The sequence below is a fragment of the Ctenopharyngodon idella genome, chromosome 5, assembly GCF_019924925.1.
Source record: "Ctenopharyngodon idella isolate HZGC_01 chromosome 5, HZGC01, whole genome shotgun sequence".
Classification (NCBI taxonomy): Eukaryota; Metazoa; Chordata; class Actinopteri; order Cypriniformes; family Xenocyprididae; genus Ctenopharyngodon; species Ctenopharyngodon idella.
The window spans coordinates 22,216,710-22,234,748 of record NC_067224.1 but is presented as its reverse complement, the minus strand read 5'-3'; the positions used below and the strand labels follow the sequence as shown (position 1 = coordinate 22,234,748).

Below are 18,039 nucleotides of genomic sequence, written 5' to 3'. Positions count from 1 at the left end.
TTTCCTGCATAATTCTGCACGTTGTTGCAACACATGACTCTGATTTGGTAGAATTTTTTTTTTTTTCAAATAATTATAAGCAGCAAAGCAGTGTTGTTAAAAACTTTTTTCAAAGAAATAGTAATAAAAGAATATACCAAATTACTTAAACTATAAAGTAATGTAAATCTTTCTTTAAAAAAAAGTCTTCTGTTAATGAGGCTTTTTGTTCATTATGATACTGTGACCTTTTTGACTAGAAGAGGTGTATTCAAATTACTGTAATTATTGTAAAATTATTATTTGTTAATATATATTTTAGATAAGTTAATAGATTAAAAAATGAGAGTCGTGTCTAAAAAACAAAAAAAAGGAAAATTTAAATGAAACGAGCTATGACAATTTGACATGCTTAAATTACCTGGAAGTCCTTTGGCCCATTTCACTACCTTGACAAGTTGCCTCTCACCCAACTCGTTAAGGCTGGTGAGGAGAGCGGCCGCCGAGTCAGGCTGAGCGTGATCGTGGCCAGCGTTCACCACCTCTGGCTCGATGGCCTCCAGGATGTTCAGGAAGATCAGCTGCGAGTGGAACGTCAGGCTGGGCTTAGGCGACAGGCACTGGACTGTCTCTGACGGGCCCTGAATGGAGCCAACCTCCTCCGGACCTTTCATCTGTCCAATCTTCCTCAGCTTGCGGGCTGCGGCACAGAACAAAACAATATACTGTAATAAACAGAGTGGGAATATTGCTTTGTAAATTCAACCTGCACAAAAAAAAACAAAAAAAACATTATCAATCTCGAACACATCTTTATTTTATCTAGCGCATATTATTTAGAAGCCAATGAATCAGGTGGTCTCTGAATAATGAGGCTGGCATGATCCTATTTCTGATCTTGAACATCTCTATTATACAACAGAGGATAAAACCTGCACTGCAGCAGGTAGTCTCTATGCCACATTATCTCCTGCCAGTCAGCACAAAGAAAGATTACTGGTCACAAAACACACCTGAGACAATGTGCTTTTCCCTCGGCTGACACTACAACAAAGAACCTGACAGGATTAGCGTAACTGCACTGATGTATTTCAGTAATGTGGATGTGCATTCTTTCACCAGAAACGCCCGTCTTCCGCTCTCTTTTAACTATGCACAACAGAGTAAAACCATCTGTATTCTGAGGCTGCAGCTACTAACGTGAATGATATGAAGATGTAAATATGCGTGTGTGTGATTATGAGAGTGTTTGTGCACTTTAATTAGTTGCTACAGTAGCAACAGTTTTGCTTCTGCTCCATTGAGTGCCTGTGGTTTCGTTATGAAGCTTAACACTCACAGTCACCACTCTCAATTATAAATCAGGGATGAGGAATGAAGAAATCGGTTAGGGTGAGGAATGAAAGGCTATCGATTGAGATGATTTACAACTCACAGACTTTTATGGTGCATTACGAGCACTGATCCAAAATGGATAAAAACAGCCTCTATTAAGAAAAAAAAACCAAAAAAAAAAACGAAGCATTTGTGAGATCACTGATTTAAATGCCTAAACAGCTCTTCATTGCTGGCTAAGAGGACAAACTCAAGAGAAAATGACTCAGCCCTCTGAGATCTCCACAAAAAGGAGGCTCCAATTTTGCTGACAAGAGACAGGAGCCTCTCTGCTTGTGGTCTAATATGTAGTGTGGTAAAGCAACAGAGAAGGGGAGAGAGTAAGATTACAACTTTATCCTGAGGTGGTTTACCAAAAGCCTATGGGTTTGCGGTAAACTCGTGGAAAGGTGCCAAAGACGCTATCACCATGCTTCTCTCTTCAAAAGACACATAAACCTGCCATCCAAGCAAATACAAGCAAAACTATAATGTAGATGGCAAATACCACAAAAGTTGCTTCTGCAAAATACTGTCTTCTGTACCTAGGTTTGCAGTATTGCTGTATGGAGTAGAACCGAGATCTAAAGCTTTTGTCTGAGTTTGCTTCAGCTTCACATAGGCTGTATAGACAGACTGAAAATTGTAAGAAAGACCTATAATTTCACATATTCTGTAATGTTAACATTCAGACTATGGACTGTGGCAAATATACACCAATCGTGAAATCCGCTTTGCACTGCGATGGCTTCAGATGCCAATTTAAACAAGTATAAGGTCCATTTCCAGTACTCAGAAGATAATGTACACCCATGAGAGAAGATGCAAAATCTCTTTATCTCTAAAGTGAAACCGTGACTCCTTTGGGTGAACTCAAAACTTTCAAAACAAATGTGAAGTCATCCAATGGCATTTCTCTGAAGGTGCATAAATACTTGGGTAAATGGTGTTGCTAACAAAATCCTCTCAGACTTGGAAGAGTAACTGGTCGAACAAGGTGAATGTGTTAAAACCAGAAGCCAGCACTCAATAGCGAATGCAGTAGATAAGTGAACAGTTTACAGTTATTTGAGAGAAAATGTTTTGTTTCCAAGTTTTGGCATTCTGGGCTCCACTCAGAATCTGTAAAAAAAAGTTTTGACTGATGTGAACTTTAAGCCATAATGACAGATTTGTGCATAAAGACTCGCAGGCAGAAAAACAGTTTTGGGACTTTTCGGCAATAAGTAACTGGATGCTATAAGTTTTTAGTCTTAAAAGTGTTTTAAACAGGCATAAAGTGACAGAACTGTTTGTAAGAATGAACAAAGTAACAAATTATCTAATAATAAACAGAGAACTCTGGAATACTTGTTTGGGGAGAAAAGTGATTAAGCCCAAAAAAAGTCTCTGCTTTGAAATGATTGATTTTATTATGAAAAAATTCTTTCTGCCACTCTTTAATGTGGTAACTATTTAATGTGCGGTATGTTCAAAATACATCTATTAATTCTGTCAAAAACTGTTCATCGTTAGAGGCCATTCTAGAAACAATAATTATATACTTAGCAGAGACTAAGTATATAAAATGAGCAGGTCACATATATATATAGTATATGTATGAGTGAGAAAAAAAAAAAAAAACCTTTTAAAGTGTTCAGGAGCAACCAGATAAAGCAAGAAAACCTGTAAAAGACAGCTTCAAATAGACAAAGACATGTTACATTGTAGTTAAAAATCACGAAATAGGCGGTGATCAGGGTAAGAGAAGTACATCAGAGACTTGCAGGATGATGCAACACCTGATCACCCTGTCAGGGTTTATTTTATTTTCTGTGACGTTCATTCCTTTGGATGTGTGATTTCTCTGTATGGTTATCACAACTTTGGAGTAGGTGGGATCATTTGCAAAATTATGGCTGATCACATTACACCAAGGACTCATTATTTCTTAACTCTTTACTAATGAAGACAACAATAACAACATACATGACCACAAAGTAGAGAAAGGAGGAAAAAAAGAAGAGTGTTAGCGTGACAATCTGTGGAAATGAGAAACAGATAGGATGCACTTAGTTGTAAATTGACCCATGGTGTCATTTGAGTCTGAAAGGCAAAACTATTAAGTGCTTTAACAGACAAAGAATTCAAACGTGTCAGGGAAGAGGGCTGGGCAATCCGTTTTTTTCGCCACCATCTGCTCTGTTCGGTAGCTCAGTTACCACAAACAGACGTATTGTGTGCGATGGTTTTACAACCACACTTGTGTGCTCTCTGCTATTTGTTTTTGTCAACAGACGATCAAGGCTTTAGTTGCCCAACTAAACATTTAAACAAATAAACAAATCCAAATGAACCCTAAAATCTAACTAAATAATGCACAGTGTAGATGTAAAGATGCTAATTTTTAGGATTTTTTCACCTTTATTGTGTGAATGCTGATTGAGGCTTATATACTTAAACTAGCAAAAAAGATTGCTATTTTGATTTCTGACTACCCTACTAAAAAATCCAGCATAAATTCTTTTATGCATAAATTGGTTTATGCTCTTTAGCACTGGTATAGTGCTGGTCTGGCTGGTGGACCAGCAAAGTCATGCTGTTCTCAAGCAAAACGGAGCTGGTTCACCCCCATGGTCTTGCGGGGTTGAGTACGAGGAGGCCAGCTGTCTGTATGCAAGCAGAGTTTTGGGGACAAGCATTGTTTTTGCTTGCATATTTATTTCTCTATTTAACACATTAATGAAGACTAAAACATGATTTATTGCAATATGTAATTATAACTTTGTATTTTTACTATGCTAACTATGCTTCCTCTGTTAAAAGTAAAACTGAAAAATGTTATTGTTTTAGCTATGATTATATTATTAATTAATGTCATCTAAAATTTTGAATAACGAAGTTAAAATTCAAACTGTTAAATGTTTCAAAGGATTTGTCTCCTGCACTGTAAACCCTAACACTCAAAATAATTAATTGGTTAGAGTAGGACAAACTTAAATTAAACAAATTAGTTCAGTCAAATTAACTTTTATAAGTATTTAGCACTTTATTTTTCTTTCAAGTTCACAGAACTGATATATTTTAAGTAAACTGAACTGTTTCATTGTTTTGAGTTGAACTTATTTCTTTTAATTTAGATAAACTTAAGTTTGGGCTGGGCTGGGATTTCTATCTCTCAGCATGCTTTTCCCATGGTACTCGAAAGGGAGAGTAAATGTTAAAATTAAGTCTTATATAATGTTTTTTTTTTGTGCAAGATTAATGTTAAGTGGGAGATTTAGTCATGATTAATGTTTTGTTATGCTAATTTAGAAGAGTTTCTGTTAACGTTTTGCTGTATACCAATAAACATGTAACCTGCAACATTTTCTTTTCTGTTTTTTAGTTTTTCTTCTAAAATTAATTAGATAATTGTTGTGGTCTTGCTGGGATCATATCAGCACACAAAAGATAACATATGCTGGTCCACCAGCATGCCAGCATCCCAAGCTGGTCCCAATGTGATTATATAAATATGTATAAAGTCATTAATATTCTTTACCAGTTCATGCATTTATCTAATCTGACTGTTTAACGTCCATGGTCAATACAAAGACATACACACATTTACTAAACACACCACAGACTTATATTTTTATATAAGCTAATGATAATGACTACAGACATACCCACAGTCATACCCCTATAAGAAAACTCTTTGCATTTTTAGTATATATAAAAAAATGCAACTAGTTTCTAATGAGTACATGACCAAATGTCTACAAAGGCAGGTTCTGTCATATTTAGCAGATAACAAATTTGTCTCCAAAGTATAGAGAAGTAAAACTGCACAAACACAAAATCCTCTAGCAGAGCTCCCATTCATCAGTAATTTATGGAGAAAGACCTACCAAATGGAAAAATCGAATCAAAAATCAAAACCAGATGGAATGTTTAACAAAAATAACGTGATTTGCAATCTGTGTATGGTGGAATTTGATAATCATCAAAGCATCTGTGTTGTGTGAGTAAAGTCAAAAGAGCAAAAATAGCTATAAATCTGCTTTGCCTGATGTTTTATAGAGACACACACACATACATATACTCTACCATTGAAAAAGTTTGGGGTTAGTAAGATTTTTTTATGTTTTAGCAGTCTCTTATGTTCTCCAAGACTGCATTTATTTGATTAAAAAAATACAGTAAAAAGAGTAATATTGTGAAATTGTATTACATTTTAAAATAACTGCCTTTTTAAAATATATTTATTCCTGTGATGGCAAAGCTGAATTTTCAGCAGCCTGCTTCAGTCTTTAGTGTCATATAATCCTTCAGAAATCAGACTAATATGCCGATTTGTTGCTCAAGAAATATTTCTTATTTTTATCGATGTTGAAAACAGTTGTGCTTTCTACTTTTCCATGGTGCCAAGAAAATAAAATAACAAAACATTTTAAAAGAAAATGTACACTCTAAAAAAAAAAATGCTGGCTTGTTTCAACCCATGTTTGGGTCAAATATGGACAAACCCAACCGTTGGTTTAAATTTTTAAATTACATTTTTAACCTCAACGGCTGGGTTTGTTCATATTTGACCCAAACATGGGTTGAAACAAACCAGCAGTTTTTAGACTGTACATTTCCTAAGCAGTATACAGTACAGCACATTTGCACGTTAATTGCTGTTTTACTATTTCTTCAATTAAAATATAATAATATACATTAGTTAAGATGGTTATGAAAGAATTTAATTGTGGCACTAAACAGCTGTCAGGTTTGTCAAGAGACTGGCACCATTCTATACATTTAAAGATACCTCCACATAACGCAGGCACCTAGAGAAGGAGCTGTACCTTCCTTCTAAACATACCTACACCTACAAACCAAAACCTTGAGTTAAACTGCTTCCAAACTTGAGATTTTCAAGTCAGTTTCTGTCTGTAAACTCCCAGTGGCTCTTAAGTAAAGTTTATATAATTCTGAAGGGGGATACGATTATGAGTCAAACATTAATATATCAAAAAAGAGCAATGAATAGGCCACAGTCCAGAGCCGGAGGGGATCTGTGAACTGTCTCAGTTGACTACTTAAAACCAGAATCATTTCTGTTTTTTTTCACTCAAATAAAAAACTGAGTTCATGTGTCAGGGGAGGAAACAGGGAAGATGTGTCATCTGACACACCACACTTTTCACCACATCTCTCTCTCTCTCTCTCTCTCTCTCTCTCTGTCTTTCTGTCTCTCTCTCACACACACACACAGACAGACACACACACACATTTGACGACCGTTGCTAAAAGTGTGACATGGTGCATCGCTATAGCGACACCACATCTGATAATTACAGCCCTGATACCCTGCCATCCACTGAAGTGACATAAACTGCTCCTGAAAAAATAAGAAGCCAGTTTTAGTGTCATTTCAGTTCTTTAAAATATAAAACCTAGAGAAACCAGCACCTGCACCTGTCAGGGGCAACGGTTAAAAATTACACATAGAAGGCATGGACTCCACAAGACCTCTGAACGTATATATGTATGCTGGGCAAAATATATATAATATATATCAAATATATTTTCAAAAATATATTAAAAAAATATTGGTAGAAATTATATTTAATTTTAAAATATATTTTAGCAAATATATTTTTTGTACATTTTGAAATGTTGAAGTAATCTTCCCTTATTGTTTTTCACTATGTTGGGCATTTGTCTTCAGTGAAGGTACTGACAGCGCTGACTTTTCTGGGTTAAAGTCTTGAATAGGTTTCTTATTGCTTTGAACCTTGTCCCCTTTTTTTGTTTCCCTTGCTTAAGTTGATCATTCTGCATCTGCTGTTTAGCTGCTTCAGTGACTTTTTGTTTTGTGTTTATGTTATGACTAAAAATGCATTGCAAATTATACTTTTTTTCATACTTGATAGATTTATATTTCATAGGGATTTGTCTAAAAACTACACTCTGCATCACCTGATATACCTACACAATTTGCATGCATACATTTGCAAGTTAGAGACAATTTGCTTATTTGAAATAAAAATAACTAAATTAATGTTATATTAAATAAATAAGTTATATTCACATCCATTTTACAGATGCATTGACCCACATGGCACAATGTCTCATTGCAAATACAATTAAAATGCTCCTGCCTATAATATCACATTAAAACCACAAGCATATATGCATACTAATGCAATAAATTATTCTCTTTAGTATAATTACTACAGACTGTGATTATCTACAGGCCATAACTAATGAAAAAACACTGTTTGTTGCAAATATTTTTTTTTCTGGCCAATAGTGATTAAAAAAAGTCTTTGTGAACATCAGTTTTTATCAAAGTAGTATCAAAGCGTAACTCAAATTACTGTCATATTTTCACATTTTATATGGTACAGCAAGGTAAAAGATCTTAACTTTTAGCATTTTTAAAAAAACTCAACTATATAATAGTTTATTCAGTCAATTTGCGGCACATCCTGTTTTTACATTACACATTTTAGTTTAAGCTTAAGTAAAAGTATGGCTAAACTTTGAAATGAACTGACAAACAAGATGAAGGGTTTTTACATTACGGGATACAACCATTAGTTAATGAAATCTTTCAACTGAAAATGTGCGTGTTCACAGTCAACCAAGACTGTACATTATCACGTTAAAAAATCATTACAATTTCAGGGTTCGTTATTTACAATAAGCTGGAGATCCTGTGAACCCACAAGAGGAATGTGTGCGCTCAGCTCCTGACTGCTGTAAGTCCTCTAGTTACTGAAGTTCCTTTGAGGCATGCTGGTATCTGCAAGTAGGCAGCTCTTTGCTATACAGCATGGCCACCATGAAGAATGAAATGAATTTAATTCTGCGTGAGCGCGTGTGTCTAAATGCTTTCCTCTTTAGATCAGTGCAGCTTTATAGCTTGTTTTACTGAGGATTTGGACCATTCAGCGCATGAAAAGATAAAAGATTTCCAATATTTCCATTAACAGGTTGCAACATTATCTTCCCTAAGTCCTTCAAAATCATTCAAGCTTTAGGTCATGTGTAGTTTTTATTAGAAGCTGCTGAAAGGTTTATTTTCTTTTTAAATTTCATCATAGTGACAGGTTTCTCTTTTTGTCTCTTTATTTTTCTACTCTTTTTTTATCTCTCTGTTCAGCTTTCTACACACTTTATCTCTTAACCTCCCCTTCTTAGGCAAAAAGAAGATTTGGTCAGATTAAGACTAAAGCAGTAGATTTCAGGGGCCTTGGGGAGAGAGATTACCTGTGCTTCGTTGCTTGGCCTGTCTCTAGGACACCACGTCCTCTTAAAGATCAGCAATACTCTGATCATTTTGTGACTCACAGAGCTTTACCAATACACACTGCTTTCTGTGTCACCGCACACAAACAAACACACAATTTGTCTTGGTCAGAGTAATAGGACAGTGGGTCAATGTTCTAACAAATGACATTTTTTTCCCTGACAAGAGGCGGCAGACCTCAAATTTATAAAAGGGATAGTTCCGACTCTGCTATTTAAGCCCTGTTCAAAGACATCAAATACACACACCTGTGTCCGCACATCAATCGAATTCTACATTAATGCAAGAGTAAACAAGTTAGGATACAGTTAGGATAAGAAAGTATGGTGTAAGAATTATTTAATTTGATTATTATAACAAATTTTTTAAATTCTTTAGCATTTTGCATTTATCACAAAAATAGGCAAGCCACTTGAGCCATGTGCGTTATACCAATTTCACCGCAGAAAAAAAAAGGGATTCTTAACACCCTTAACCATTGTGAAATCAGTCTTCTTGAGGCATACTGCTTTAATATAACTCACACACTTAAAAAGTTTACCAGGCTAGACTGAGAACAGACGTCTGAAATTTCCCCTGGAGCGCCTCCTGAAACATTACAAAATCACTCACAAAAACTGTCATATTAAAAGACTGAATAACAGCCAGCCACATCAAATGTAAAGTTTAATTGTGTAATAGTTTAATGAGTCTGTATAATTGGTGTGATGAAAGATGTATTAATCTGTAGTGTACGAGTTTACAAAACTGAGAAAAAGAGTTTAGAAACTTCAATGAGAGAGACATTGAGAGCAAACAATCTGTTTAGAAATTTCCCAAACAAAAGCACCTTTGAATTTATCAGAAAACTTACAGTTACAGAGAAAAAAGGTGAGAGAGTGATATAATGTATTCGCTGGATTTACACAAGAGAGCCTGTATGTGTGGTCGTTATGTCAGGTCAGGCAAAGGAAATAGAAGCAGGCAAGGACCTATAACAGCCGTTCTGCTTTATTCAACAAAATAACAAAGAAGGTAATCTAATAAACTAAGGTGCAATACAGTCTGATGCAGCACAACCTAGGTGAAAACAATACTGGACACTGAACAGAACCAATCACAGGGCTTAAATACACAGGAGATAATTGAAGGCTAAACAAGTGGCAAGTGAACATAATCAGTAACTAAGGGAACAGACTAGACAGAGGGAAAACAGAAAACAGGAACTAACAATCTAAACGTCCTTCATAACAAAACTGAAACTAAACTTAGATGTTACAGTGTTCTGAAATACACAAATTTATTGGGTACTTCAAAATTTATTAAAGGTTTTTTTTTTTTTCATGAAAAAATAATTTGTATGCACAAAACAAGCTATCGCTTTCCCACACCAACATGTGGTTTTAAAGGGACAGTGCTATTCAAGATATGTTGATCTTAAAGAGTTAAAGGAGTAGTTTGCCCCCACAAATAAAGGTATTGTGAAGAAAAAATCAATATTAAACCCCATTGACTCATTTATGGGCAAAAATTGTGTTCCATAGAAAGAAGAAAGGGTAACACTTTAGGTGATGCAGTTAGTGAAGTCACATGCACTTACTAATAACAGTAATTGATGTATAATTACAATCAACTAAACCTAAACCAAACCTTAACCCTAAAGCCTCGGGTATATTTCGGCCGTCCGCGTTCGTGCACTGTCCGCATGACATAATTTTTGTCATGCGGAGGGCTTGCTGCCGGTCCGCACACCCCGTCCGCATGCAGCCCAAATTTCGAGACCGCGCGGACGGTGCGCGTGCAACGGCGCATGTGCAAGCAGGACAGAAGGGTCCACTAGGTGGCAATACGCACAGTACTGAGCGCAATGTGCAGTTGTCGAAGAAGAGTGTGTAAAGAGCGATTCAAAAACAAGACAAGTAAACTCAGAAGCATGCTTTCTCCATCGTTTTTGATTCCTGTTCTCTTGGTGTAACTTCTGAACTATGTTGCAATGGTGGATAGACTATTTTTCTTCTCCGATCCTGCCAGGCGAATGTCCCGTTGATGACATGATGTCTGGTAAAGAGTATAGAAAAAATTGTACTGCGCATGTGTCGAACTCGGTCATCCGCGCGCATCCGTGGTTTAGTATACTTTGAAAGATGCACGGATGTGACTGCGCGCGAGACGCGCCCAGGGGCGGAAAGTGAAGTATACCCGGGGTTTAACCTTAACTCTATAGTAAGTACATGTAGTTAATTAATATTACTCAGTACTTATTTGTGTAATTACACTGTAACAACGTCACCTTAAAATAAAGTGTAACCAAAGAAAGTTAGACAGGATTGGAACAAGATCATTTTTGGCTGAATTATCCCTTAAAGTAATGCTAGATGATGATCTAAAAAAGGCAGAAATAATTAAACATCCAATATTGATTGATTCTGCTAAATAAAATTAAAATGCAATGGCAATTTTATTGTGCATTCCTATTATTTAGTTTTCTACAAAATGCATTTTCTATGACAAAATTATGCAGTTGTTTCAGAATAAATGTTTTAATTGATTAATTGTCAACTATTATTGATTAAATGTTTTTTTCTTTTATACATTTTTATATCTTTTTAGAACACAGATTAGAGGGGAAATCTCTGGCCTTTTCGGATCACATGTACTTTATTATGAGATATAATTTTGCTGTCCACTAAAAAAGCAAAAAAAAAAAAAAAAAAACCATTTGTAAGGTGGAATCTGCATATTTCAGTATTTTGGGCTATGTGCCAAACCGTATCATTAAAATCACTGCTGCTTTCCATATTCAAAAGGAACAAGGAGCTAAAAAATCAATCTTCTGATGAGAAGGAATGATTTAGAGAGCAAGAGAGACCATGTAAAACCCATGGATATAACAGCTGAATCCAGATACACACTAAAGCTGCTAAGTGATTTTATTACTGAAACTAAACAGCTATTATAAAAAAATAAATACAGCTGGTGAAGGCTCATTAAAGAAAAACAGGCAAAAATTATATGTAACCACTTATACTAAAAATGATAGGTCTAAAGGCCACAGCTACTGACATCTATGAGAGTAATGAACAAAACAAATATACAAACAAACTTGAGTACTTGAGTACAAAATGTGACTGTGTCTTGTTTCTTGTGTTGTTGTTATGACTAATGTGACGGACGATCCATCTCCTCTTATATCATGGTGGTTCAGGCGGTAAAATTAGGACATGTTTTGCGCTTAGTTATCTATTGCTGCACAATCCACCAAAATTTTAAGGGTTTAACAGTAAATTTTTTTCAAACACTTCATCAACATGTCATTTATCACCCGAGCGCTAGAATAATGAAAAACTAACATTTAAAATCACATCTCACATTGGTCTAAGCCTTACAGAGAAGTCAACCAACAGCATCTTGAGCTTAAAGTCCCAATATCTTACATGAAATGCAGGATTCATGGGTAAACTCAATGCCATCTTGACCATGCTGGTTTGTAGAACACAGAGTATTTGCACAATGGTAAGATGAAAGTGCTTTCTGTAAATTAAAGTAAATTCATTCACCAAAAATATGCTATTCAAAAACTGTTAACTGCTTTTTGTGAATAGAGTTCATGTGGTTTGCCACTGGGAAATCTGCACAGTCGCATTCTCAAATCAAAACATGTGCATGTGTCTTCCAAGAACATTTAGTGTGGAACAGGGCTGCTTCAATTATTACATTATAATCACCTGAGCATGATTATTTGTGATACTTGTGATCATCAAGAGAATACTGGGCATTAAATCAGCATGTTTAAGTCTCTTTGTGATGCAGTGGATGCTCTAAAAAAATTATTTTTGGCACTTACAGGTTACCATAAAAAGCTAATGTGATCCAACAGAACACAGAAGGAGATATGATCAATTTGCCAAATTTGGAACAAGTAAGCATGTTTAAAAACAACTCTGCACAGAATCTCAAAGGTCATCCTTCATGGAAAATGATTAAGGATTTAATCGTAACAACTTAAAAATGAAGACATTATTAAAGAAATAAATTACCAAGGTCATATAGAATAGCTAATCATTTTACTTAAGTAAAGAAGTTGACACAAGTAAAAGTTAAAGTTACCCATTAATAAAATACTCTAGTAAAATTTATTATGAAAAGTACAAGTGACTGATAGCAGAGCTGATTATAGCCATAACAACACAGTAGAGCTGCTGTGAGTAATAGCAGGGTGCTGGAGTATGGTAGGATATGTAGGAGTCTGAAGCCACAATCAAATTAACAGAAACAATTTGAAAAGCTGCATTTAAAATCACTCATCCCAGAAGTGCTCTGGACAATGCATAACTGTTTGGGTTCCCACCAGAACAGAATGAACTCGCTGGCATGTCTCTGCCTCAGTAATAAAAGTTGAACCGTTGTCCAGGGTGATGCATGTGTATATACATACATATATATATACAGGTGCTGGTCATATAATTAGAATATCGTGAAAAAGTTCATTTTTTTATTGTAAATTATTTTAAAAAATGAAACTTTCATATATTCTAGATTCCCTACATGTAAAGTAAAACATTTCAAAAGTTTTTTTTTTTTAATTTGTTGATTAGAGCGTACAGCTAATGAAAGTCCAAAATCCAGTATCTCAAAATATTAGAATATTTACATTTGAGTTTCATTAAATGACCATCCCTACAGTATAAATTCCGGGTATCTTTTGTTCTTTGAAACCACACTAATGGGGAAGACTGCTGACTTGGCAATGGTCCAGGAGACAATCATTGACACCCTCCACAAAGAGAGTAAGTCACAGAAGGTCATTACTGAATGGGGTGGCTGTTTACAGAGTGATGTATCAAAGCATATTAAATGCAAAGTTGACTGGAAGGAAGAAATTGGGTAGGCAAAGGTGCACAAGCAACAGGGATGACCGCAAGCTTGAGAATACTGTCAAGTAAAGCCGATTCAAACACTTGGGAGAGCTTCACATTGAGTAGAATGAAGCCGGAGTCAGCGCATCAAGAGTCACCACACTCAGACATCTTCAGGAAAAGGACTACCAAGCCACTTCTGAACCAGAGACAACGTCAGAAGCATCTTACCTGAGCTAAGGAGAAAAAGAACTGGACAGTGAACAGTGGTCGAAAGTCCTCTTTTCAGATAAAAGTAAATTTTGCATTTCATGTTGAAATCATGGTCCCAGAGTCTGAAGGAAGACTGGAGAGGCACAGAATCCAAGCTGCTTGAAGTCTAGTGTGAAGTTTCTGAAGTCAATAATGATTTGGGGGGGGCGTGACGTCTGCTGGTGTTGGTCCATTGTGTTTTATCAAGTGCAAAGTCAATGCAGCCATCTTCCAGGAGATTTTGGAGCACTTTATGCTTCTATCTGCTGACAAGCTTTATGGAGATGCTGATTTCCTTTTCCAGCAGGACTTTAGCACCTGCCCACAGTGCAAAAACCACTTCCAAGTGGTTTGCTGACCATGATATTACTGTGCTTTATTGGCCAGCCAATATGCCTGACCTGAATCTATGGGATATTTTCAAGAGAAAGATGAGAAACAGTCGATCCAACAATATACAGATGATCTGAAGGCTCAATAGTGCCTCAGCAGTGCCACAGGCTGATCACTTCCATTCCACACTTCACTGATGCAGTAATTTGTGCTAGGAGCAAGTCATTTGCTGTAATATGTCCTGCCGATCAAGTATTGAGTGCACAAAAGAACATACTTTAAAGAACTTTAACTTTTCTGTTTTGCAAATCCATTTTTTGATTGATCTTAGGAAATATTCTAATATTTTGAAATACTGGATTTTGGACTTTCATGAGCTGTACGCTCTAATCATCAAAATTTAAAAAAAAACTTTTGAAATGTTTTACTTTACATGTAGGGAATCTAGAATATATGAAAGTTTCATTTTTAAAAATAATTTATAATAAAAAAATTAACTTTTTGATGATATTCTAATTATATGACCAGCACCTGTATATATATATATATATATATATATATATAAAATCAGGGCTTGACATTAACTATTTTTGCTCACCAGCCACTGTGGCTAGTGGTTTTTCCAAAGTTACTAGCCACTCAGCATTTTCACTGGCCACAATTTTGCTGTTGGGAAATTACATTTTATATGATTAAAGTTGACTTTGGCATGCTTAAATTACTTGATTTTGAGTCATTTTACTTGATTTAAAACCCTTTCCAACTTTCAAATGCAGATTGAATGCCCAAATCAAGACTACATTGTATATCAGCTGGGATGTACAGGTGGGCAAGGGGTGGGTAGTATGACCATAATATGATAAATTTTGTAAGTTATTTTTGTTAGGCTACATAAAAATGACAAAGAAGCAAATTAGCAAATTACAAATACAATATTACTTTTTTTTTTTTTTTTTTCAGAGACAGTAGGTTCATTTAACATGTATACATTTATTTAACATCTTTTGTTGTTTGATTAACATTAATGACAGACAGATATTTAATTGGGCCGCTGAATGCATGGACGTAATATACTGACACATATCCAGTTTTTACCCACCTGTTTACGCCCACTTAAGCCATAACCGACTGTATCCACGCGAGATACACACGATGGACATTTTGACATACGTGTGTGCGTGTATTTGACTATTGAGGTGCAAGGAAAACTTATCGTGCATGCGACAGAGAAAGAGAGCGCACACGAGAGAGCGCTTCTGTTGTGTGTCATTCAGTGCGATTCCGCCGATCCCACCTTTACTAACAGCAAGTTAATCGATAAAGAATTGTGACTGAAATGTAATTTTGTGATACGACGATCTTGGCTACCTTTCATTTGGCTGTAGGCTGAAATTATATTCAACCCGCCAAAGTGGCTAGTGGGAGTGGCTGTCTTACCCGCCACAGCTGAAATCTACCCGCATTTGGTGGGTTGGCGGGTGTTAATGTCAAGCCCTGTATATAATGCAAAACAATTAGCAAAAATCTGCAACAATAATTAAAAATACAGTTAAGACTTTAAAAAGAAAGAGCTGAAAAATTACAGAGTTTGATCTTCCTATCAAAAGTTATCCACAAAACAATGTAAACAAGGACAAAAGGTCTTATGAACAATCATCTATATCAAGCAATGATGTCATGTGGCAAGCAAAAATGTCATTTGGCTCCTACATGTTTAATTTAAGCAATGGTGGACACTAACAAAGTACTGTTACTCCATTTCTGTACTTAAGTACATTTTTACATCTGTACATTATCAAAGTATATTCATTGAAGGAAACTTTTACTTTTGACTACATTCAAGAAAAAAACATGCCATTCGTTGTTATTTTGAAGTGAAGAAATAAATAATGTCAAAATAAAATTAGATGCCAATCAGTTTCATTGGTAAAGCCCTCTCTCACGTTTTGAGCTCTCAGAGTGTTCTGTGCAGGACTTTGCTTCCTCTGCCAGCAACCAGTGTACAACTAGTTATGTTTTGACATATGGATCATGTAGCAATTATTAGTTGCTTACAGCAATATATGATTTAGGTATATTCTTCAAGCGGTCACAAGTTTTTCACCTGAGTTATGGAAAATGCTACACATACTATACATGCTAAAGGCTATACCTACGATAAATAATATATTTAATGCCAAAGTCTATAAGGATTCACATAAGATCAGAAAAGTTTTATGCCATTAATGTTTTTTTAAAAAAATGTAAACACTTTAGGGACTGTTGGAACACAAAGTCCTTTAATGGTTGAATTATTTAAAAAAAAAAAGTAATTTCTGTCAGGACCACTATCGTCAAATATGATTTATAATGCATAGAGTTTGTATTGGCGGTATTCTGTTCTGGGCAAGAACTCCCTGCGCATCCATGCAGCCTAGTATGGATAAGAGCAGGGAGAGCAGCAATAACCCCCCCTAGGGTAAACAGAACAGAACCAACATATGCAGATATCATTTAATGCCAATAATTTTACGTACATATATTTTTAAGAATAGACTGATTCAGGGGAATCATAAGGCCAATCCAGACTGAAGAGAGGAGGAGCTGGGGATAGAGAAGGGTAATTAGCTCCTGAGAAATGCGATAGCTGCTGATAATACTGAGGAGCTTATATATGGATGCTGTGATAGGCGACGCATTCCTATAGGTTGACGCGAGTCACCTGGGAGTCAGCTGATGCGAGCTTGACTGACGATTTTAGTAAATATCAGATTATATAATTTGTGCAACACCACTTTTGTCAGCCATTTTGATTTGATGTTATAATTGATTTTGTATATTATATAATTGATGCTATGGTAAAATAAAAAGTATAAAGTAGTCACCCATGATGGTTCGGATGTAACATACTATGAATGAATAAAATAGCTTTTAAAAATTGGATGTCATGCATCAAATGTTTAATTCATTTTGAAAGTTTAATCTTCTTATATTGCATGGTGATTATTAAGAAGTCTGCTTATTTGCAAATCATGCATATTTAATGTTGGCATCCATTTAAATCACATTTAAATGAAAATGATTTACTAGTTGATTACTCATAATAACTCAATAATGTCAGATTGAGCTATAACCTCGATCTGTGTGCCTGTTAGATCTCTTTCTCATTTAATAGGTAATTTGAGGAGGAAAGAGCATGTCGAATTAATAATAAAAAAAAGTTAAAGAAAAAAGTAGTAGAAAGCTATGAAGACAAGGAGAGAGAGCACAACGATTGTCTGCGATGTGTTCCAGACAGTATCATTTCTCTTTTATCAGGTTAAAAATGTCAAAGTCTTATGTCAAAGATATTGAGATAAAAATATTAACAATGTCAAAGTCAATTCATAAATGCATGAAAACAAAATCCACAAACACAATATACACAGTACAATCCACAAACATACAGGTTGTGTCTTTAATTTATCAATTAATGCAGAGCTGTGTGAATGAGTGTTAAAAAATATACCTGATTGCTCTTTTACATTTGAGACATTCCTGATGTTAATTGTGCTATGTGTTAACGCTCACGCTCACAGTAAATCCGTAAATCTATATATTATATAACATTGTATATATATATATATATATACACTGTACATATAATTATATAATGCACATTTCAGAGATATCAGTAATTAACGGAGAGACTGAAGATCTGTCAGGGAAGACATGCAGCACTTTTCTGTAAGCCATTTTTCAAAACCAAATGGCCTTTTTTCAACATTTGATTGTATGTTAAAAGTATTATAAATACATTTTTATAAAACTATATATTTTAGACGCTTTTGATTTTTTATATACCGACATACAGGTACATGTTTACCAATACTTTTTTACAAATATTGTAAATTTACAAATATTATGTGTATTCTATGTATAAAAATGATGTTAAAATACTTCGAGTACACTGCCAAATGTCAAAAGTATTTAATGTCAGCTACCTAACTAAATATGTCACCTAGTGCTTATGAATGGCTA

The 18,039-nt window shown here is 35.2% G+C and overlaps 1 protein-coding gene across 1 annotated transcript in view; it reads right to left on the bottom strand.

Moving 5' to 3' along the window:
* ar (androgen receptor) overlaps nt 1–18,039 on the bottom strand; it is a 107,976-nt gene that overhangs the window by 10,730 nt on the left and 79,207 nt on the right. Inside the window, exon 4 of the mRNA XM_051892930.1 lies at nt 401–679. Coding sequence (XP_051748890.1) covers nt 401–679 — 279 coding nt within the window. The remainder of the gene's footprint in view (nt 1–400; nt 680–18,039) is intronic.